Source organism: Gouania willdenowi, chromosome 7 (assembly GCF_900634775.1).
Source record: "Gouania willdenowi chromosome 7, fGouWil2.1, whole genome shotgun sequence".
Classification (NCBI taxonomy): Eukaryota; Metazoa; Chordata; class Actinopteri; order Blenniiformes; family Gobiesocidae; genus Gouania; species Gouania willdenowi.
In genome coordinates this window covers 12,300,510-12,324,751 of record NC_041050.1, presented here as the reverse complement: position 1 = coordinate 12,324,751, position 24,242 = coordinate 12,300,510, and the positions used below count along the sequence as shown (strand labels likewise).

The 24,242-nt window shown below is 38.9% G+C and overlaps 2 protein-coding genes across 5 annotated transcripts in view; one reads left to right on the top strand and one right to left on the bottom strand.

Annotated features, from left to right (window-relative positions):
* Nucleotides 1-709: 709 nt before the first annotated feature.
* Nucleotides 710-16,811, top strand: uckl1a (uridine-cytidine kinase 1-like 1a). 2 transcript variants are annotated; one of them, XM_028452393.1, is made up of 15 exons: nucleotides 710-812; nucleotides 4,306-4,493; nucleotides 7,172-7,278; nucleotides 8,475-8,645; nucleotides 9,454-9,525; nucleotides 9,626-9,815; nucleotides 9,910-9,971; nucleotides 10,842-10,858; nucleotides 10,945-11,043; nucleotides 11,130-11,223; nucleotides 12,475-12,537; nucleotides 12,610-12,732; nucleotides 12,959-13,066; nucleotides 13,729-13,885; nucleotides 15,543-16,811. In XM_028452393.1, the coding sequence occupies exons 1-15, from the start codon at nucleotides 724-726 to the stop codon at nucleotides 15,623-15,625; spliced, it is 1,623 nt and encodes a 540-aa protein (XP_028308194.1). In that variant the 5' UTR covers nucleotides 710-723; the 3' UTR covers nucleotides 15,626-16,811. The 2 variants fall into 2 exon arrangements, with proteins under 2 accessions (XP_028308194.1, XP_028308193.1); XM_028452392.1 differs by lacking the exon at nucleotides 15,543-16,811 and having other exon boundaries at nucleotides 13,729-14,248.
* A 4,969-nt stretch (nucleotides 16,812-21,780) lies between these two features.
* Nucleotides 21,781-24,242, bottom strand: part of LOC114466718 (uncharacterized) — a 28,442-nt gene continuing 25,980 nt past the window's right edge. For 2 of the 3 annotated variants that reach the window (XM_028452394.1, XM_028452395.1), the window contains exon 7: nucleotides 21,782-24,001. In XM_028452394.1, the coding sequence (XP_028308195.1) occupies nucleotides 23,468-24,001 (534 nt within the window). In that variant the 3' untranslated portion in view covers nucleotides 21,782-23,467. Of the gene's footprint in view, nucleotides 24,002-24,242 lie in introns of all 3 variants that reach the window. The other variant, XM_028452396.1, reaches the window with a different exon arrangement.

Sequence of the window (24,242 nt, the reverse complement as noted above, 5' to 3'; positions counted from 1 at the left end):
AAATCATAACTTTTTATTTATTTTCCAAGATTTTATAAATTAAAAAACTTTCTTTTCACAAAGTCAGTTTTTATTTCATAATGTCCTTTTCCACAATGACCTTTTATTTCATAATGTCGTTTTTTTAGCACAATGACATTCGCTGTCAATCAAAGCACATAAGGCGGAGCCAGTTAAGTGACTAGCTGATCCTTTACACAGACGTGAGCAGCAGCACTTGCAGTACCGATTCAAGCGTGGAGACTTATCACTTTTATTTATATTTCTTACCATTTTAATGTGTTCTACACCCCGTTGCTGTGTCGGTCAAAGAACGGCCATGACCGGTGTCCAGGAAAACTAATCGATCTTAAAGGATCAAGCAGAGGTCCAACCCACTAGCTTTGATTGACAGACCAAGTCATTCTGTTGAAAAAACGACATGATGAAATTCAAAGGCCATTTTTGAAAAGGATATTATGAAAAAAAAATTGAAAAATGTATTGTTAAAATAATCATAAAATATTTAATTAGAATATAATCATTCGATATTAAATTATAATGAAACATTTCATAATGATATTACCTTATTTTACAATTTAATGGCCATATTACATAATTATCTGTTATTTATCATTTTTTTTTAATTTTATTTAATTGTAAATTTTTTGGGCTTTTGGGCTATTACGTTCTCATAAACTGCATTTCCCACAATCCCTCGGTGAACTGAAGGATCTCATCCATATGGCTTTAACCAGCCGGTCCCGGCTCAGAGGTCGACGGATCTCAGTGGAAGCGGAATACGGGGGGACAATGTCGTCCCGCTCGGACAGGTACAATATGTAACTCTTTTATTTTGCTTTCGTGATCCTCCATTTTGGTGTTTTAATGTTCCATTCGGTCCGTAGTGGCGTCAAGCTCATCATCACACCGGTTTCCTCCGTTTAGGTTTCACACACATCCCAGAGACATTACAGAGATATTCATCCGTTCACAGGAAACATAAACAACACGCTCTGTGGCTCACTGGGTTTCTCTCAACAGCGACATTTCTTTTATTTTCATGACTTGTAACACAGTGTAAACTGAAGCATCATTGGGGTCAACCCTGCGCTTCACTCTCGAGCACTCGTTGGTGAACCGCTGCTGACACCGGAAGTGCGTCACCGCCCGCTCAGCAATACAATACCTCCAGAATAAAACCATTCACACCTGTAATAAACATACAAAGGTATAAATACATATTGATCGATGATCATTTGTATAAACAAAACGGTAGTGTAACAGCCAACACAAATGTTTATTGAAATATTTAACAAATGAACATGCAGTGATATGAGGTGCCAAATGTAAAAACTGTCACGTTTTCATAACCGACATATTTTGAACATTTAGCTCACTTTCCTCTCATTTAGCACATTTTTCTTTCATTTGAGACAGAAATTCATGTAAAACAGCATGTTCTAATTGTTAAATGTAAATCTAAATTTTAAATGTAAATGTTAAATTTATATCTAAATGTTAAATAGGTCACCAAATGTAAAGCGAAATGTTTAGCCACCACTCACTGAGCTGCAGTCGGTGGTGTGGGCGGGGCATCGTAGTTTGGATAAACCGGTATGTATCAAAATGTACAGGTTAACCTGTGTATATAAATAAAAGTGCGGACAATAATGTGCAAGTGAGTTTGGACAAACATATTAGATTATAAACATTTGATACGTATGTAGAGAAAACTTGTATAAACATGTGCAGATGAGCATGCATAAAATAACCTGTAAACTCCAGTTAAGCATGTAAAGTGATACATTTATGCTCATATTTATAATTTGTAGCGATAGACATATACAAACCAGTGCAAATTAATTTGTTAATTCAGATTAAACACATACAGAGAGTAATGCACTAATAGGTTCGGACAAACATGTTGGGATGTGCAGATTTGCTGGAGCTTGACACGCACCGTTTTCTGATCAGATAACAGTATAATCCTCCCATACATCATCAAACATGTCATCTACTCTCCATCATGCAGGTATCAGTACATTTTGTAATGCGTAGCTGCTATAGACGTAAAATACAAAATTAGACAGATTGTCAAAGCTTTATCATTTGATTATCATAAGGTGTGTGTGTGTTGTTAAATCCTCTGGACCTTTGTGTGTTCGGTTTCTAATGCACTGTTGACTGCTTGTGGTGTGTCTTTAAGCAATACTGCTGTAGCAGGAAATGGAATGGTGCATTTCTGTGTGAAATACTTTCAGCAGAGATCATTGATCATGTATAAATTCTATTTTTAGATCAAATTGATGAGAGCATTGTTCACATACATATGATCATCTTATGGACTGTTGATTGTTACCCATTCACTGCCCTTTGACTGGTTGTGATGGAAGCCGTCATGTCCTGTGCCTGTTCACGTGTCTCTATAAATACCAGCCAAGCAGCTTTTTGCTGTAAGTGCCACAGTGATCCTCTTAGTGTCTGTCACACACACACACACACACACACACACACACACACACACACACACACACGGTAGTGGGAACAGTGTCCTGAAGCTCCTGAGAGACTCTGTCAGATGTGAACCGGAGAGATCTCTAAGTCAACACATCTCTAAGTGAATCTGGTGAAATCACAATCTTGGTTACGGCTGCTAGCTTTTGATTTTGGGGCGGTTGCCACGGTGACGGACAAGCTGGAGGACCGCAGGTTATCATTCCAAGCAGATTTGACTCTGCTGGACGGGAAAGGAGCCAGAATCTCTGGGTGCTGGTCGCTGAGGTCTGACTCTGGGTAAGCGTGGACTGACTGCTACTGTTTCATCTCAACACAAAGCACACTAAGTGTGTATACATAATATCTAAACAGGTGTTGCTGTGAGGTCAGAGGAAGTATGGGATCAGGGCGAGGGATTTACTTGTAGTGTATTGCATGATGGTTGCTGTTGCACATCTGGAAAAAATGCAACACTGATTCGTCTCCTCTTTGCATGCTCTGCTCTGCACAGATAATCTATTTTAATTACCAATTTGTTTCTAGAAATATCTTCACTAATGGTTTGGGAATGGATAGGCAACAGGGCTGTTGGAGTCTGATTTTAATCACTGTGATTCTAAGCTGTGTTGCTAATGTAGAGGAGCATATACAGAACAGACCTAGATATACTCAGTAACACAACAGAGATACAAGTGGGAATATTTGTGTTTATTCGTATGGTTGCCGTACGGACAGCCCCCGGTGCTATTGGTACAGTTACCAAAGTATACGTACGTCGCGTCTTAAGGTTAGGTTTAGGGTTAGAATTCAGTCAATCAATCAATCAAATCAAATTTATTCTTCCATGTGATCCTGTTTATAATTTCTGCATTGTAATTGATAGTCAGTAATTTTCACATGTCAGAATAGGAGCATGTTGAAGACCGAGTCTTATTATACATGCCCCTTTTTGTTCAGTAAAAGAATGTCCAAGTACATTATAATGGGCACAACATTACCAAATCAATTGTTTAGAATTAGGGTTAGGTTATAACCCAATATCACAACAAATTTTAGAGTAAGGTTTATTCTTAGTCACGTGACCTAAACTGGCCAAATAGGGGCGCTGCGTACAGATAGAATGTCGGTCTATTGATACGGCAACCGTACGGATAGCCACTGCCTTTAGAAAAAGGGTCCCATACTAAGTTAATTACTAAAATAAAATAGGAATAATAATAATTGGGTTTTTCGACTTTTGGCAAGACAGTGCTCGCAAATAAAATACCCTAAACAGTTCAACCGGCCCTGTTCAAGTAGTTCATAAAGTCATTGTTTTGCTGCAAGCTGTTTGATGCCTCCTATAATTTTGGAATGAATTTTTTTACCAATAATGCTGGGGTTGATGATCAATAGAGAACTGGAAAATCAAGATACATTTAGAGAACAGAAATGGGATTTTAAGGGCCAATTTAGTGACTTGAGGGTTTTTTAAAATGCAGATTCGACGCCTCTGCTGATAATATAAAAATATAATTCAAGACAAAGAAGCAAAACACTATTACATTAAAATAAGGAACTTTAATTAGTAACACTGTCAACATAAGCACTGTAAAGCCACTGATAAAAAAGAAGAGGCAAATACAATGTAAATATTCAAAAATAAAGTTGCTGAAATTACAAACAGTACACATTTGATTTTAAATGTTGACTTTTAAGTTTTTACTTAACATAAATGTACATGTGTATTCATTGTATTTTATAGTTATTTAGACATTCATGGGCCTCGCCTTCTTCCTGTGTATACATATCCTAACCCCCCCCCACCTGCTGTTTGTTGTTTTACAGCGGGAGTGGTGAGGACTCGTTGGACCGGCTCCTGCCTCCTGCTGGGGTCCCGCGGAGAAGGAGCACCCCCTCCCTGAGTAAGACCGAGCCTCCTCTGCTCCGCACAGGCACGCGCACCATCTACACAGCTGGACGACCTCCATGGTATGATGAACACGGAGCTCAGTCAAAGGACGCCTTCGTCATTGGTACGACAGTGCAAGCTGCTGTCCTGCTCATCTTTATTTTACCCACAAACACTTTGGCTGTGTTCGAAATGGCACACTCCGTACTATGCACAACAAACTCAATGACTATATACCGTCTACTACATACTAAAAGTATGGTTAGGACAGATGTTCCCAACCTTTTTTGGGTCGTGACCCTATTTCTTTTTCTCTAGAATTAGTTTTTGATGTTTGTTATACAGGATTAGTGCAAAAACTGACAAGATGGGCCAGCTCAAATATTGTTACTGCATTTTATTTGAAATAGAATTATATTTGAGAGAGTGAAGGTATGGAATACTTGTGTTTGAGATTGTATGTGATTAAAAAATAACAATTGACTAATAATAAAAATATATGTTATATAGTTTTAATCAGTGTATTTTTTTATCAATTACGAGACATTTCAGGTGACCCCATTTTAATTCCAGGTGACCCCCACATGGGGTCACGACCCCAATGTAGGATGAATAGGATGATAACCATTCCCACTGAAGTATACTTTCAAGATGCATTTCGAACCTACAATGACAAAAACCTGAAGCACACTGAGACTACACTCAGGTGATTCTCCACCTTTGAAAGTTCTGAAAAAATTTTAAGTGAGAAAGTCACCAACATGTGGAATATGAACATGTGGTCATTTGATCCATAAAACTCATGTATACACATTTCATGGTGACATTTTGAAGACCTGCCATTGTGCTACTGACAAAAGTTCCGGTTCACTTCAAAACAACTCAAGGGCGGATTCACTAAAGATTTAGTGGTATTAAAACGTGTGCTAATGTCACTCCACGCACTAATAAGCCCTACAAACCCTAGAGAATCTGGAGTGCTTGGCTGCTGCATGTGGAGCTCACTAGACGAGCAAAACATGAGGGGAGGACATGCAAATAAATTAATGCAGTGCAATTCATCAAACCAGGAACTGTTTGCGGTGATTGTTTTATACACCGAAAATAGTACGACTGACAAGCAGGTGCAAATACACATACAGAGATCAGCTGCATTGAATAAACACAGCGGAGATGGGAAGAAATGCTCCAGTTAACCTTTCTAGTATAAGAAAATAATTTAAATAAAAATAGTCAATATTAACAGCCACTAGGGATGTAACGATTAACCGTAAGGCAGTTAAAAATCGATTCATAGGTATCACGGTTGATATCGATTTTCTGAAAATTGAATCGCAGTACTTTTTTTAACCAGTGTAGGCGGCGGGTGGAGTCTGCTAATACTTTCTTTCTGGCTGCCTTCTACTCTTAAATATGTTAATAAATGATTCATTACCCCTTTAGCACCGAAAGAATATCTGTAATATTACTTGAATATCTGTAAAAGTCATGTTTTTCTATTAGCTCTGTCTGCTAGCATAGCTTCTCTTCTTCACTGCAAGATATCTGCATGCCAACCGACCACTGTTTTACCAGCGCCCTCTGCTGGTCCAAACAAATATGACATAAATCAGTGCAATCACGTTTTTTTTTTTTGTTTTTTTTTAAAGTCCAATTGTTAAGGCACAAAATACATTTTCAGTTGCACTTTTAAAAGAAAAAGAACTATTATGCAGTATTGCATTGTTTATTATAGAACCAGAATTTAAATTAATAGGCTTCATTTTCATTTGTATTATTCCTTTATTTATTTCATTCAAGATTTATTTTTAGTTAAATTGCATTGTTTTGAATAGTTTATCAAGGAATTCTTTTGACAATGAAAATTAAAAGGAAAATAATACAGTATTTTTTAGTTTTTTTCCCAAAAAAAAAATTTGTCTACATTGCCATTTTGTAAAATAAATCGTGAGAGAATCGTATCGTGAACCCAGTATCGTGAATCGAATCGTATCGGGAGTTGAGTGAATCGTTACATCCCTAACAGCCACTGAATAAAAAAATAGAGTAAAGTGTGTGTGTGTTTGTGTCTGTGTGTGTGTGAGAAAAAGCTGGACGTGCACCCGCGGCTGCGCGTGTGGAGTCCAGTGGCTTCAGTGCAGAGAGGATGCTGGATAGATGGAGAGATACATGAATGTCGCTCCGGATGTACTGCTCTGATGAGCTCCTGTGTCTTTCTCTCCATGTTTTGACCATAAAACTCTCGTGTCGCGTTGATGGCAGGAGTGTCAGCTGAGCAGCATGTGTAATTTACGCAGCAATGGCACAATATCACAAATGAGAGCGTGCGTTTTCTACATTATTAAACGTTTGTGCAGCAGAAGTTCATCTGCCTCCAATTTAACTTCCTCAAATATCATTGTGTGCTTTTGTGCACTGACGTCGCCACATTGAACAAACAAAAGGCTCATTTAAATAGGGCTTTCTCCACCACTTCTGCATGCGCGCTAATTATTGCTGCAATGTTAGTGAATTCCTCACAGCAGGTGAGGAAACTGCATCACCTAAGGATTTAGGGACGCAACTGGTTTACCTCCCTTTATTTCAGATCTTAGTTTTTCCGCCCCTCAGTCTTTTCATACTATCTAATGAGAACACACTACACACTAATTTTAATATCAGACTTAGTATGAGTTGTACATGAGTGTCATTTTGAACAAAGCACTTGACAGTTTCCAACATGCCGTCCCAATAGACACCATTAGACACACTCTGATAAACACACATAAAGGCCTTCGGAAACGTTCTTGTGTGCATCTGCAGGGCTATGTGGGGGCAGCGCCTCAGGGAAGACCACTGTGGCCAATAAGATCATCAAGGCCCTTGACGTACCTTGGGTTGTGTTGCTGTCCATGGACTCTTTCTATAAGGTGAATGAGTCGTGCATGCCATGGTTTGTTTGCAGATGTGTGGGGGGAGGATTATCTACAGCACCCAGTGGCAGTGATGTCACTACAGTAACATGTTAACTAACAGGAAATTGTGTCAAAGCTTCCAACAGTCTGAGCATCATCACATTGTATTCATTATAAGCTCTTTGCAGACAGATGTGATCAAGGGATCCCTCTTTAATGATGAACATTTGTGCTTTTGGAGGCCTGATGAACTACTCTACACATTTTGAAATGGCCCAGGATACTGTAGAGTAGATGCACATACACAGAACAATGAGCTTCTCCAAGTTAGGCTGTGCATGGTTGAATAATGCAGTGGTTCTCAACCTTTTCAGCCCTCGACCCCCAAAATCAAGGCTCCAGAGACTTGGGACCCCCACTGTACCTGAAGGTGTTTGAACACAGTCATGAACAGTCGTGGAGACAGGGCCATCTATAAGGGGAGAATAAAGAGGAGAGCTCTTTGGGGCCCAACCATAAAGTCAGCAAAATGATGGTCCATTGTTCTATGAATCTGTGATACCCACGTTTATTTTTTGATCTGAATAATATCCACTATTATCCAGGTAGTTTATTATTTGTGCCACAGTATAAAGTCATCTTAAAGATGCAAATCCTATTTTTTGATCAGAAATAAATTGGGTTAAAAGTCAAAGGTTTTAGGCATCATTTGTAAAAACAGTGGAGGATCCCTTTAAAAGTGACAATAATGGGTCAACATACGCAACGCTAGGTGGGAAAAGTGGTGGAAAGGGTTTATACAAGTGCCAAAAATGTCTTGGAAAAAAAAAAAAATCTGCAGAAAAGGCTTAGAAATTTGATGGAGAAGTGGTAGAAACGGTAGTAATGTAGCAAAAATTAATTAAAAGAAGCAAAAATATGGCAAAAAAGTGATAAAAATAGGTTGAAATATGGCAAGTTTGGTTTAGTTGCAGAGAAAGGGTAAAAATAAGCAAAAACATTCTGTTTCTTAAAGGTATCTGGCGATCCCCTCCCAATGTCTCGCAACCCCAAATGAGGTCCCGACCCCAAGGTTGAGAACACCTGCAATAATGGATGAATGATGTATGCATCGACTGTTGTGATGTCCCACCATTTCTATCGTCATCTTTTTCTATCTTCAGGTGATGTTTATCTTCCTTCACCCCATCAATCAATCTTTATTTTTTTAGGTTTTATCCACTGAAGAACAAGCACTTGCGGCAAAAAACGAGTACAATTTCGACCACCCGGGCGCTTTCGACTTCGAGCTGCTCGTCACCACCCTGCAAAAGCTGAAGCAGGGCAAGAGTGTAAAGATCCCAGTTTATGACTTCACTGCACACAGTAGGCAGAAGGACTGGGTGAGTAGTGGTTCAGTACGTTATGTTAATGTTCCCATAGCTACGAACTAATATTAATGTTGTTACTGTAGAAACAAGAAGTTATGGGAATTATTGAAAGATTTTAAAATGAAAAAATATATTGAATTGAATTAAAGGGCTGCTTCCAGGGTTGGGGTCAATTACATTTTTCAATTGCAATTACGTCTTCAATTATCCATGTTCAATTACAAATTAATTATGATTACATTGACTGACTGTTTTTTTCCAATTACAATTATTATTTTCCCCCTGAAAGTCAATTACAATTACGTTCCCAAATTTCAAATTCAATTAATCACAGTTACTGAGCCTGAAATAAATAAGCCCATAAAATGTAACCTTCCTCTTGTGTTAGCTTTCTGTTAGCATCTCTTATGATAATGGGTCAGTTTTGTCTCTCAACCTTATTAGCCTTATTATATTTCAGAAAAAACAATTCTATTTATCAATTTTTATGCCTTTTTATGGCCTTATGTCATCACATTTGAACTAGTTTTTAGGATATTATGATCTTAATCTCTTCCATTTTTATGCCTTGGTATTGACCATTTTTATAGAATGTCCATACCAATTACAATTACAAAGTCAATTATCTTAACTCAATTATGTTTAAAACAGCAACAGATTTTTTACAATTACAATTACAATAGTTACATCATCATTGTAATTAATGATCAATTACAGGTTTACAATTATAATTGACCCCAACCCTGGCTGCTTCTCTGTTCACATATACGCACTGACTGTCATAAAAGCAGCTTTATTGTTTATTCCATTCGCTCTGCAGAAGAATGTCTATGGAGCCAGTGTGATCATATTTGAAGGCATCATGTCTTTTGCAGACAAAGAACTTCTTCAGGTAAGGAAGTTTTTTATTTTTTTATTTATTTTTTGTTGAATTCAGTCTCATTAATCTCTTTCTAGGAGGTGACAGTTGATTTATTTTGTCCCACCTACAGCTGCTGGATATGAAAATCTTTGTCGACACAGACTCGGACATCCGGCTGGTTCGTCGGCTCCGCAGGGACATCATGGAGCGTGGGCGGGACATCGAAGGCGTCATCAAGCAATACAACAAATTTGTGAAGCCGGCCTTTGAGCAGTACATTGAGCCAACCATGAGGCTGGCTGACATCGTTGTACCTCGAGGTTAAAACGAGCTGATCCTCTACATCAGATTCAGACATATGACAGTTGAATACCTGTAGTTAATCAAGTGTTAATCTCTCCATCTGTGTCCAAGGTGGTGGGAATATGGTGGCCATTGATCTGATAGTGCAGCATGTTCACAGTCAGTTGGAAGAGGTGAGTCACCACACGGATCATAATGGGAATCAGACCAGCATGGTTAAGGTTCCTCCAGGCTTCATTACTACTCATTTAAATAGGTAACTTATTCTTTAGAGCTGTTTAATGACACATTTATAAGATCCAGGCGGGGATGAGGTCAATTACATTTTCCCATTACAATTACGTTTTGAATTATCCATGTCCAATTACAACTCATTTATGATTACGGTGAGAGGCATTTTTTCCCAATTACAATTAAAAAAATCAATTATCATTCCCCCTTTAAGTCAATTACAATTACGTTCTCAAATACTAAAGTTCATTTACAATTAATTAGAATTACTGAGCCTTTAAAAATTAAACTTAACCTTCCTCTTGTATTAGCTTTCTGTTAGCATCTCTTATGATAACGGGTCAGTTTGACCCATGTCCTAAATCAGCTGTAAAATACACAAAAAAATATATTATTTATCATCTAATTAGGTTTTTTATCTCCTGGGTACTTCGTTAGGCTTCCTAATCAATTAAAAATATTGGCATTAATATTTGGTGTGAGCATCTGAGGCTTTTTGTGTCTGTATACCCCTTGATTTCAATTTCTTTTAAAATGGTAGTGGGAAATCTTGATATGAAACATCATTTTATAATATTAAGTACCTATGTGTAAGCCATAGAACTGTAACATGATTCCCCAGTTTTTAGTTTAATTGAATTGTAATTGACAGTTTTTAAGTCAAAATTCTTCAATTATGATTAAAACAGCAAAGGTTTTTACAATTACAAAGTTACAAATAATTGTAATTAATTATCAATTACACAATTACAATTACATTTCCAAACCTTCTTGTCTTGTTTTTGCCTTTTTCTCACCCTCCCTTCATGCAGCGTGAGCTCAGTGTGAGGTACGCTGAAAAGTTGATTTCTGACTTCAGTGTGCGTTCTGTGTCTATAGCTCTACGGTTTTGCTGACCCTCTCTCTGTCTCTCAGGGCACTCCTGGCCTCGGCTCAGCAGACACAGCCGCTGCCTCAGACTCTCAGTGTGCTAGCGAGCACGCCACAAGTCAGTGGTATGCACACTATTATCAGGTAAAAGCACAATTTGTTTTTGAATAAATGTTACCAGTGCTCGAGGACGACATTAATAATAATAATATTTGTCTACTTCACTGCAGGAACAAAGAAACCAGCCGGGATGAGTTTATCTTCTACTCCAAGAGATTAATGCGGCTTCTCATTGAGAACGCCTTAACGTTTCTTCCTTCTCAAGTGAGCAGAAACATCACAATGAAGTTGCTATTATCAGTATGTTTGTATTTTACAGAGAAGCACCTGAATACCCATAGATTCAAACCAAACCTTGACAAACACCAGGGTGGACTGTTCACCTTGCATTTGGGAGTCAACGATTCAAGTACAAAAAATAGTGAAAACAAAGCAAGTTGTGATAACTTACTTTAGCGATCCAATGCATCTAAATAGACTGTTAGACAGTCTCAGTGACAAAGCAGTCTGTCCCTTTTTGAGCTGCTAATGGGCTGATGAGTAGTTTCCTCCCATTAGGGGTGGACGGGCCATCTGGAATACCAGGCATCTTCCCGGTGGGCCGTTGACCCGAAGTGGGCCGGTCGAGTCATCTACGTTTTTGTTTTATTTTTGAAGAGCGAATAGAGGCAGACATGGTCACAGGTGGCCAAAAATGGTCCAAAAGTGGTAAAAACGTGGCAAGAAAAGAGTGTAAAGTGACTAAAATGGGCCAAAAGCAGTCAAGAGTGGCCAAAAAAGGGGCAAATAAAGAGCAACCAGCTTAAATGAGCAGAATGTGACAAACAATAGTGAAAAAGGGTAAAAATGTGGAATAAATAGAGGCAAAATGTAGGGGGAAAAGGAAACAAGTGGTATTCATTGGGCAAAAGTTAACTTATGAAAAGTGCCTAAAAAATTCAAGTAAAGACAAAAATTGGATAAGTTTCTAAAAGAAAATGGACAAAAAAAGGTATTTATTGGCAAAAGGTAGGTAAAGTCTGAAAAAAAAGTGTCAGAAGTTTTTTTAAACAAAGGAAGTTGCAAAATGGCCAAAGGAAATAGGTAAAAAGGGGTTAAAAAGTTTCCCCTTTTAAGGTTTTCTGGGGAATGATAATTAAGATTAAGACATTAAAAGCAACATGTTGAGCATCACTGACCTAATAACAGCTTCTACGTGGTGTCTGATAATGTAGTGTGCTGGTCTAAACACAAAATGCCAGAGCTGAATTTTTGTCCCAGTCTACCACTGCCTCCCGTTAGTGGGAGTTCACATTAAGGTATTACCTTGCACTGTCTGCGCTCTTGGATGAGCTTCAGTGACCCTGTACTAGAGTGTGAAGGAGATGATTCCTATATTTGTTATTGAGCATCAAACATTTACAAGTGCATTTAAACACATATTATTTCATTTTTTGATTTGATTGTACGTGATGAAGTTTTCTGTGGTCCACAAAAGTCTAATGAAATTCTTGTGTATGTGTTTTTGTTTTACAGTCCTGTGTAGTCCAGACGCCACAGGGTCAGAATTATGAGGGCCGGCGTTACAACGGCAAAGGAGTGCGTGTTGCTATGGTTTTAGGGAGACGTATCCCAGAGTTCTACACTCACTGTGCTGCTCCGTTTCTACAGATCACTGGTGTGTCCATCCTGAGGGCGGGCGAGACTATGGAGCCTGCGCTGAGGGCTGTGTGCAAGGACGTGCGCATTGGGAAGATCCTCATCCAGACCAACCTGGACTCGGGCGAACCAGAGGTAGAGAAAAGGAATAATTTGTCACCAAAATGTACTCACAACCATTTTTATCCTAAATTCTGACAAATTTAAGACAAAGAATTCAAAGTCACTCTTGGTTAGCCTCTGAAAAATCACATCAATCAACAATTTGTTCGGATTTTTCTCTTTTGCCTGTCTCCGTGGTAACTACCCATCCTCTTTCCATAACCATGGCAACTGGTCTCCTCCTCTCTGGCCTCGGCAGCTGCACTACCTGCGTCTGCCCAAAGACATCGGTGAGGATCATGTCATCCTCATGGACAGCACCGTGTCCACTGGAGCTGCAGCCATGATGGCGGTGCGAGTCCTTCTGGTATGTGGAGTTTCACACCGATGCTTTTTAGAATGACAAGAGTAGAAACTCGAGGCCCAGGGGCCAAATCTGGTCATTTAGAGTTCGTCCCACAGAATGAAGTAAGAATGACAGAGAAAACATTAAATCATTGTCTAAATTACCAACTAATTCAGTTGTAGATTTCTCAGCCCCTCCACATACACAAATTCTCAGAAAATCCACAATATTTGCCATGGCTCACACTTTCCCCAATGCTTATGTACGTCACATGATGGAATTTTTTTCTTTTTAATCCCAAATTGTTGAAAGAATTCCCAAGTCCTGCAACTTGCCTCAAATTCTTCCACAGAATTTGCCCAAAATAAAGGAAATGCAGATACTGATATCTGTCAGTTAATGCTTGGACATTGTCAATGCGTTACATACGCTACATATCATTCATACCTCAAGTGCAAATTGGGGCACATGAATGTTGAAATTACTTGTAGTGTGCGGCCCACTTTAGAGCAATCTGGTCTGTATTTGGCACCTTAGCTCAAATGAGTAACTGATCTATGTGATGAGAGGATGTGTTAGTGAAACATGAAGGGTGAATTGATTCTTACAATATTGTCACGTTAGATGTAGTACATCCTCCACCTAGCATGAATCCTCTGAGCCTTGTTTCTGTGATGGATCAGGATCACGAGGTGCAGGAGGACCGCATCGTGTTGGTGTCACTGCTGATGGCCGAGCTCGGCGTTCACTCTGTGGCCTACGCCTTCCCCAAGGTCAAAATCATCACCACGGCTGTGGACAAGAGCCTGGATGATCACCTCCATGTGATCCCTGGAATTGGTAAGCAGCTCACACTCAACATTCCTGATGCAGGAAAAAGACACAAAAAGAAGCGATTTCAGCTACGTCCCAATAGTCCCTCCTATCTCCTTTCCTATCCACTTTTCCTTAACCCCCGGAAGTGTTTTGGTGGCAGCCATGATATGGAGTGTTCGAATTTTCCTAAAGCTAAGGAAAGGAGGCTCAATGCTTCCTTTGTAACCTCCTTTATCCTAGGAAACGCTGACGCTTCCTTTACCAAAGGAGACTAAATAATGCTGCCCCACAAATCCTTGTTGTGACAACATTTAAAGGGACCAACTCAGTCTGCAGATGATGTAAATTACCAATTCAATAATATGCCTTGAACAACTTTAACTAATCTAAAACCCATATTTTATGATATGCAGACATATTATCAGATTATAACTGACATGAAACAGAGCACTCTGTTTTTAGTCACGTTTTATTCAACATATTTCATTCACCTAGGAATGCTTTGTGCGGCTATACATGTGTATGCCTACAATGTTATGTTGACCTATATCTTTCATAAATGTAACAATTTCCTAAAACCATACTTTTTTGAATTATTATTGATTTCTGAGTGGAATGTCACGTTCTTTTAGTTCCACTTTTGTTCCTCATAGCCTGGTAGCCTCTTTTTCTTGGATTTACATTCAAACTTTGTTATGATTGAGAATATCTCAGCGGTTAGAGGCACAGGGGAAAGTGTTTGAAATGTTCTTTTACTTTACTCGTCCATTTGTAGTTTTTTCACCACGGCAGACATCACTAACTTTCGCCGATTGTCAAAACAACGGGATGGCCTTTCCCTAACTCCTTTAGGAAGTCTCTTAACACCTTTCCTTAACCCCGTAATGTCATTCACGGGGTTAAAGCTGATATCTGGAGTTTTTGAGAAACACCTCTGCCAATCTACCAGAAGCCACGCCTCTACTTTTCTGCACGCGCATCATGGAACATAACAAGGTGGCATCGGGTCACATTGATATATGTCTATGCGTCAGGTAAGAGCCAAAATCACATTTACCTGTTTGCTGTTGTGACGCGCGGCCTTGTTTCTGTGCATAGTTCCGCATTCACTTTGATTGACAGACAAACGCTACAGGAAGTCGAAGCCTATTGGCTGGGCGATCACAGTGCTTGTTTCCATCTGTATAGGGGTCTATAGGATGAAGGCGGGACTCAAAAATGTACATTGATGTATATGAATGACCACTGGCAGTAGACCATAGTAAAAGATTAGTTCGGTATTTTTTCGCATTTCAAAAGAATCATACATAAACATAGATTTCTCAGAAACTCTGGATATCAGCTTTAAGGAAAAGTGTAGAGGAAAGGAAATAGGAGGGACACAGCCATCATGTTAAACTCTATGTCCACAGCTGGAAGGATATGGATTGGTGGTTTTAAGGTTTTATTATTCATATGTTACCTAACAATTGTGTTTGGTTCTTGCATGCAAAACGGCACTAGTATCCAATTAATCAGTCAATGTTAAAGGAGTTTTTAAGTCCATCACAAAAGCAGAAATCTGAGCTTTCACACAGCCTGGCTCCTGCTGCTCACTATGTGTTTTCATGCTGTTTCTAATTTTCTTTCTCTTATTGAGCGGCTGCGGCCTTGCTCTCAGTGTCCTGTTGTTTCTTTTCAGGGGACTTTGGGGATCGATACTTTGGGACTGATAGACCTGACGACTGTAGCGATGAGGACGACCACGAGCAGGTTTCATTATGACAACGGACTGCGTGACTGCTCTCGAGTTACATTTATTAGCGTACATTTCAGGCATTAAAGAGCAACAACTTTGTAATACCCAAGTTTGCTTACCTCTGCAGGATGTTTTCTACTCTGATCGATCTCTATGTCCAGTCGTGTGCACGTGGATACATTCATACAGGGTCATTGAAGTAAACCAGACCCAGCGCCATTACGTTTGATGTCTAACAATGCAATCACAGTGATAAACGCTACCTGATTTATTCCAGGACTGGGCTGCTGCACTTGTTTTAATCAATTCAGGATTCATTCTATTTTTTATTTTTTATTTTATTGAAAGGGCCATAAAATAAACACTTGTGGTTTACCTTTACCTATAAAAGGTCCACAATAATTAGTTATATCTGGAGTTTTATATATAAATTAAAATAATAATAATATTTCATTTTTTGTTTATTACATTTAATTTGATCCAAATCCACAGTTTTATAAAATAGACTTTTGTTCATTGACTTTGAACCCCTTTCCCCTCCATTCACATTATATATTTATTTATTTTATTTAATTTGAGGTTATCATTCAACAAACCAAAGTGCAGTTAAGGTGATGAAAACGTCCTCAATGTTATTCACTGGTTATTTTTTACATCGTTGCATCTGTTTGTAGATGATTATTATCAGGCAGCCAGTCAACATTAAATCTTTAAAGTTGATGTATATGAAGCACGGAAATGTTTATATCTTAGGACCATTTGACCCAGCTAGCCTGGGTCAAATAAAAGCGCTTTAAAACGTGTCAATATTGCTGCATTCTGACTTTCATTATGCGTTAATTGAGTAAAAGTAACAATTTCAGTAAGTTTTGTTCAGGACCAAATTGGGTGTGAACCTACACAGTCTGTGTTTTATGGCCAATCACTATAAAATCCATAGATTCATTTTTTAGTTGTTAAAAGGTGTAAAAGAGAAACATGTGTCAGACTTTTGTGCTACATAACATGAAGAAGTTGAATCTTCTCATACTAGTGACCTCAGCTAGGGTCACATGTTTGATTCCATGTTCTCTTTGGTTGTGTGTACCTCTTTCTGTGTGTACTCTAGTTTCCTCCTCCAGGCTGGTGTATTCAGCTTAGGTGTCATGCTTTAAATTAAGTTGTATCTTTGGTTTTCACGTAACTTTCCCATTGTTTAATTTAAAAACAGCCGCTCCAGCCAACTTCAGAAAATATTCTGCGTACTGTCACTTTTTCTGCTGCTACAGTAACATTTTTCTAAAAAGAAATGGGGAGAAAAAAAAAAACCTGCTGCTACCGTTGAGCTGTTGTTACAAATTTTATAATAAAGACTAATAAAGATGAGGTCTGATTATTTTGTGTCATTTAAAAGCCTTATTGTGAAGCTCATGTGTAAAGAACCAAAGAGAATTAAACACATCTTTAATTTGTCACAATATAGTATAATTCTATGGCTGATTTACTTTAAAAAATATATAAATTGGACATCATCTTCTCCTTTTAAAACTCTATTTAATTTTGTATTCTCACTATAAGTTTATTTTCTATTTTACTGGATTACTGTGAGATAATTATATTATTCTGACTGATAATTTTATTAATCTTCACTATCAATTCCTGTTTTAATCATTTGATACATTTGTCAGGGGAGAGTGTTAAAATTACCCACAATGCAGTATTGTGGTTGTATATGTATGTCGACCAAATATGCGTTTTATGTGACTCCAGTCTAACTTAACCCAATTTAATGATGAAAATGATGAAATATCTTCCATGAGTCTTTGAAAATTCAAAAACATAGTTTGTGTTTTAACTACAACCCCTTCCGTTGCCTTTCCTCCTTCGGCGTCTCATCGCTGCTGCTTTTTATTGGCTTTTGTTGTGTAAAAAATGAAATAAAACAAAGACTATCTTTATAGTCTCTAACATCCCTTTACTGGTTCCATCCACTGGACTCAAGTTTATACTGTTGTTCACAACAAAGCTTCACAATTTCAACCACCTTATAACGTTTACAAAAAACAAGATTAAAAAAAAAAAAAAAACGTTTTGGAAAACAACTAGTGCAGAATACATTGTTTACAATATTACTTCAACACCAGTTCCAGATGTTTCACTGCCACAAACTGATTACAAGGTCTGCTGACCAAAGTTGAAATGAATAAATGTTTGAATAATGCATAGGCCATGCTCTTTTGATGGGTCATTGATAATATTATCTTAATCTAGTTCCATACATCTTTTATGAAATTATTTTAACAAAGAACACATTTTTTAAACAATATATTTTTCATTATTTTATTGAATTAAATATATTGCATTACAATGTACACCACAGAAGGTTTTTACATCCTTTATTTAACCAGGCAACAAAGATTACCTTCATTTACAACAACAAAAAGACACACACACGCACACACCTTTACAGTTGTTTAAAGAGTGTGTTGTGTTTTAGCTTGAAAATAATCATGAAAATATTTCAAAAATCTATTTTTAATCAGTAATATTTTTTTTTTAACACATTCCAGGCAATAACAATTACATTTCAGAAGACCTCACATGGGGTCACGGCCCCAAGGTTGAAAAACACTTGAGTTATGGTCACTTTTTTACAGGTTGGGGTAATGCAGGGGTTCTCGACCTTGGGGCCTTGAGACACTGAGGGTGTTGCCAGATGCCTTCAAGAAACTAAGAATTTTTTTTTTTAAGTTTGAGCCCATTTTTGTTTATTTTTTACCCTTTTTCTGCAACTAAACATAACTTGCCATATTTTAACCTAACATATTTTTGCTCCTTTTAATGCATGTTTCCTACATTACTCCAATTTCTGCACCTTCTTTATCAAATTTTAATGCATTTTCTGGTCATTTTTCCCTTTCACGACAGTTTAAACACTTATAAACCCTTTCCACCACTTTTCCCACCTCTCACATATGTTGTTGACCCATTATTGTCACTTTTAACCTCTTTTGACCATATTTCATGCTTATTTTTTGCCAATTTAATCACATTCACGATTTGTCATGCATTATTTACCAGTTTAAACTAATTGTTCCAATATTGACACTTTCACCTCTTTTTACCACTTTTTCTGTCCATCTTTGGAAACTCTAATTTGCAACTTTTAACCATTTTCTGTAGTTTTTAAAATCCCATTTCACCATCCTTTCAACCATTTTTGGTATATTTTAACTCATTTTTTTCTGATTAAAATGATTTACATCTCTAAGATGACTATAAACTATGGCCCAAATAATAATAAACCTTCTGGATAGCAGTAGATATTATTCAGATAAATAAATACATGTGGTTATCACAGATTTCTAGAACAATGGACCATCATTTTGCTGATTTTTATCAAATGTTATTATTATTCCCCCCCTGTCTCCACATGACTGGTCAATGTTCATGTCTGTGTTCAACCACCTTCAGCTACAGTGGGGGTCCCTGGTATCTAGAACCTTTATTTTGGAGGTCGTGGGCTGAAAAGGTTGAGAACTACTGGGGTACAGGGGCCGCCTTTTAATGCCTCCTTTAGCCTGCAGGTGTCAGTGTGGCTCAAGCTAAAATCCTCCACACTCATTTATGACCGACACACACACACACACACACACACACACACACACACACACACACACCTGAAGAGCTTTAATAGTCTGATTCTGGTTTTCCTCACTAGTCTGATGTTGAGGCTTTATTGCATCTCTACAATGAACACCTGAATGATCTCTGCAGGCTCTCCTTCCTTTACGCACTGTTTCTCCTTCCATTCACGCACCTCTAATGGAGTTTCTCCTTCCATTCACGCATCCATACCCACTCATTCATGCTTCTGACGGAGAGACACCTTCATCCTGTGGTCTTCCTCCTCCTACTCTTCCTCCTCATGTGCATGAGACTGACACTGTGATCACGGATGTCACACGACGCGTGCAGCATCCTTTAAGACAGCAGAAGGCCCGATCGCCCATGTGACTACTGCCTCAAGGTTAACCTGTTACCATGGAGACAAGCCCACCAATGGAAATTCAGCAGACGGTTGCGATGTTGACTGGGAGCTTTTTGTTTTAAGGGGTGACCTATTTTTCCCTCTCATTTCCCCCATTCCCCATCTCACCCCCCCCCCCCCCCCCCCCTCCTTCATCCCCCATCATAGACCCCCACACCCAGACACATGTGCACATGCACAAAGATGATGAAAAACATGGGTACACCACACACACACGCACACATTCTGCTGTAAGGTTGAAGACACATAGCAAGATAAAGACGAACCAGCAGTCCCTCTAACATTATAAAATAATATTAATATTCTATGAACACCTTGGTGCCATGTCACAGTACAATAACATGTATGTCAAGTTAAATTTAGTTTGTAAATGATGAGCCGTGTCAAACCCATTTTAGTTCTGCAGCCTAGTTGAATCTCCTGTGGGTCCAACAACAAGAAAACAAAACAAATACAGCATTATTAAAAAATAAATATCTACAATTTAGAGCTAATAGGTAGAAAATACAATCTAAAATAGATTTATACCATTGAGATTAATCATTAGTGATAACAGGCAGAAGCACTTCTGGAGATAGGCACCAGCAGACCCCTCAGAAAATGGATGGAACCCATGGTTTTTAAAATTGGTTTTGATGGTCTTGTCTCAGTCTTGCCTTGTCTAGGTTTTGTTTAGTCTCGGCTTCCAAACGTCTTGGTCTTGCCTTTGTTTTGGAGCATTCTGGTCTTGGGCAAGGCTTGGTGTCGGATAGTGTGGTCTTGAGTGCAACACTGATTGTATGTTGCTACGACATTCTCTAAAGCAGGTGGAAATGAATGACTTCATATGATATCTGGCTTTATTATTTGACCAATATCAAAAGTGTAACGACATTGATTCAGCCCTGGTGGGCCACAATCCGATAGGTTATGGATCTTGTCCTTTTTCTAAACACCTGCATCTGATGAAGGTGTCCTCACACAGCTCTTTAGAAGGCCTGATAATAAACCAGTCACTGGATTTGGGCGTAATGGAGCAGGGAAACGTCACAAAGCTGCTATGCACAAATGTTATTATCGAATAAAGACATAGCCTTGTAGATCAATAAACTGAAGATTATTTTCTATAGAAAAAAAAAGGGCTAAAAGGTTTAAGTTGCCACTTAAAAACTCCATTTTGGATTCATATGGGCCCTCGGGCGTTATGTTTGACACCCTTGATTTCTGATTGTGTTGACTATAGGATGGATTGTGTCTCTTTTTGTAATAGCTCTGCAACAGACTGGCGACCTGTTAATGGTGCCTTCTTTCTTGCTTCTTGGGTAAACTGGTTTAGCCTTCAGCGTCCATTGACTCTGTTCAGGATTATTGAGTGAAGAAGATGGATGGGTTGTGAGGCCATGGGAGTCCATCCCAGCAGACTCTGTATAGCCAGAGTAGTGTACACCTTGGATTGGTCCGCAGCTCATCATACAATCACGTTTTATTCAACTTAAGGACTTGAAGATACCTGACATTCATACTTTAGATCGTGAAACCAGATTTAAATACACAACTACGTAAAGCTGTGCTGAAAAGATCACACCCCCTCGCAAACTGGTACAATAACCACGCGGAAGTCAAGGAAACTTCAAAGGAAACTTCAAAGGAAACTTCAAAGGAAAAATCAAAGCGATCAGCAGACGCCGCTGACGAAGACTGGCAGTTGACAGTCGAAACATGCCAGGAGATCAAAGTTGATTTCTTAAGGAACAGTTGTTTGAATAAATGAAACCTTAAGATATTATTCAAAAAGAAGACAAAAACAATCTTTCTGGGATTGGTACAATTACGTTTTGTAATCTTTCTCTTTTATTAAATGTTAATGATTTATTTTTTAGGTTGTGGTGTGATTAAGTGTTTATCCCATCTAAAATAAAATAAATATAGACTATCAGTTAGTTCACGTGTTAATAAACTAAGGAGCACCATTGTAGCTTTAGCTGTATTGCTAGGCAATGCTCCAATAAGCAACCGCATAAATATAATGCATCTTTAGACATTTTACCTTTGATTAAACTCTGTTACAGAACATGTGATCTACAGGCAGCTTTTAGGGACCAGAGTCATCCATGTCCGTTTTAATAAGCCAGGCCTTTGAGATAAGACATATTTTTAAAGTGCCACTTTATTACAAAAGTATAAACTTGACTGACATTTCATGAATAGTAATTTTGATAGAAAACATTACAATCTTTTGCACTGAGCACTTAATTACACGCTTTTTCGAGTACAAGACCCTGTCGTATGAATAGCAAACACACATTAGCTGCCACGTTTAACTTCGCAGGGCTTTTCCAACAACACACCGTTAGCTTCATGGCTTTAAAAACAACAAAACAGGGCTTCACGGGGAAATTTACATAAGTAGCTCGTTTTGCAGCTTGTGTCACAAGATTAAGTCATTCCCAAAAACACAAGTGAACATAATAGAAAAAGATAGATTTCTTGACACTGATGATATATTTATTATTCTTTCTCTTTTGTCATGTACATACACATTGCATCAACATACAGTATAGTCACGTTTTCTGGGAATATTTGGTCAAATGAAGTTTGTTAATGTCCCGAAACCAAATGTGAAGTGTGTGCATGTGTGTGTAATCCTTGCAGTGATAATCTGGTTCATATTTTTTTCATGAGTGTGTTCAGTGATTAACCATGACTTTTTGTTGATACACATCAGTTATACTGGATCTTCCCACGTCGCACTAAGAAGAAACCAAAGCACAGTCATGTGAGCATGAGGAAGTGATGCAGAAGATGAAGAGTTCAGTGTCGATGAGGGTTGGTGGGGGTGAGTGGACTGTCTCCACCTTTTAGACTCGAGCAGTTCCTTTTTGTTCTGCACTCTGCGTGTGTGGGGAGCAATGTGACGCTCCTCTTTGGAGTCCCACTGAGTCACCTTAATAAACCCAACTGGCTTTTGAGCTCCACCGAGAAATAAAACCAACACACTGAATAAACAAACAAACAAAAACAAAAAAACAACAACGATAGGAAAAAAAACATTCATATAGAAGTACCACATGACAGTGCTGGATTTTTTTTTAAATCACATTTTTTTTTTTTTAAGCATGCAACTTGTAGCAGGCAAAGTGCAGAAACAGGATTACAAAGTAAAACACTTCATTTACAGACGGCAGTGGAGACAGTGTTCAGTCCGTGTGAGAAGGAGCGAAACATGGCGGGAGGAAATTGTCTGATCGGCTTTCGAGATGGTTGAAATTACTCAAACGGTTTTTAAGAGGAATGCAAAACATGTGCAATTGATAATTTTTTTCCTATAATACTCTCATAATGGTTTTTCTCTTGGTCCCTGAGCTTTCGAGTACTTTTGATTAGTGACTCTTTCCTTTACATCTCTTAAAATCCTGGATCTAGACCCACTGCAGGGAATGTCTGTTTACAACAGACTTTAAGTTCTCCCAAACATTAAAACACAAAGCTGTGCCTCTTCTCCTGCTTGGACCAGATACACGACCATTTTTACCCGCTATAATTGAGGAAGAATTTGGGCTCTTTACTTTGTTGTGCTTTCCACGTGTTAGTAAAATAGAAGTGCTACTGTTGCCCACAGATCGCTCTGCGACGGCATTGTGCTCATTTAGTATTCACTACCTTTGGATTCTTTTTTAAAGTTTAGGGATTGGACTTCAGCCCAGATCATAACAGTTCCACGTTATGGCCCAGTGGAGCCTGACGAAGGCTTGATGTTATGACTTAAATGTAAACAGTGTATGTGTATGTGAGTATGACTCCATGTGGCGTTGGCTCAGCTCGATGTTGGAAGGACAGGGGTCACAGTGCAGCCGCCGCCTCAGAGACCAGTCACGTACATCTCCATTCCATCGTTGAAGGTGAAGATGGTGGTGGTGCTGGAGGTGGCAGAGCCCTGCTTTAGGTCGCCAATGCTCTCATACAGGTTCTCCCCCGGGAGCAGCAAGGCTTTGGCGGGCAGGTGCTGTAACTTGGGGTTCTGCTGAATAGGCGGTGGTGGCGGAGGCTGCTGCTGCTGCAAGGGCTGCTGGGCTTTTTTTCTCCTCGGCCTCAGAGTAGCACATGTGTATGGCGGTCTTTCTCGTTTCCAGGCGCCGCCGCCCTCCAGGTTCTCATAGGCCAGGTCGTATTCCTCTGTCCCAAAGGACTCGTAGCAGTGCTCGTCGAGCGCTCCCCTGACCGGTTTGCCCTCCTGAGGGGCCCATGTCTGCGGTTTGACCACAACACTAAAACCCCCGTCTCGGTCCCGGTCACCGCGGCCCAAGGTCCGGAATACCTGGTTACCTGGTGGTGACCCTGGCACGGCTCTCTTCTTCTTCCCTGGTTTGCACACCTTGGAGTACATCTCGGCCACCTGGAAGTCAGCAACAGATAAACATGCTGCGCGTTTGGTGCATTCAGGTTACTCAGAGAAGCAAATCATTCACAGTCAAATGTTAGCGCCTCACTGAGCCTGTGTTTGAAATGGCACACTCCGTGCTATGCACTACAAACTCAATGAGTATATATTGTCTACTATATAAGTATGGTTAGGATGAATAGGATGGTGACCATTCCCACTCCAAGTATACTTCCAAGTTTCCCAAGACGTATTT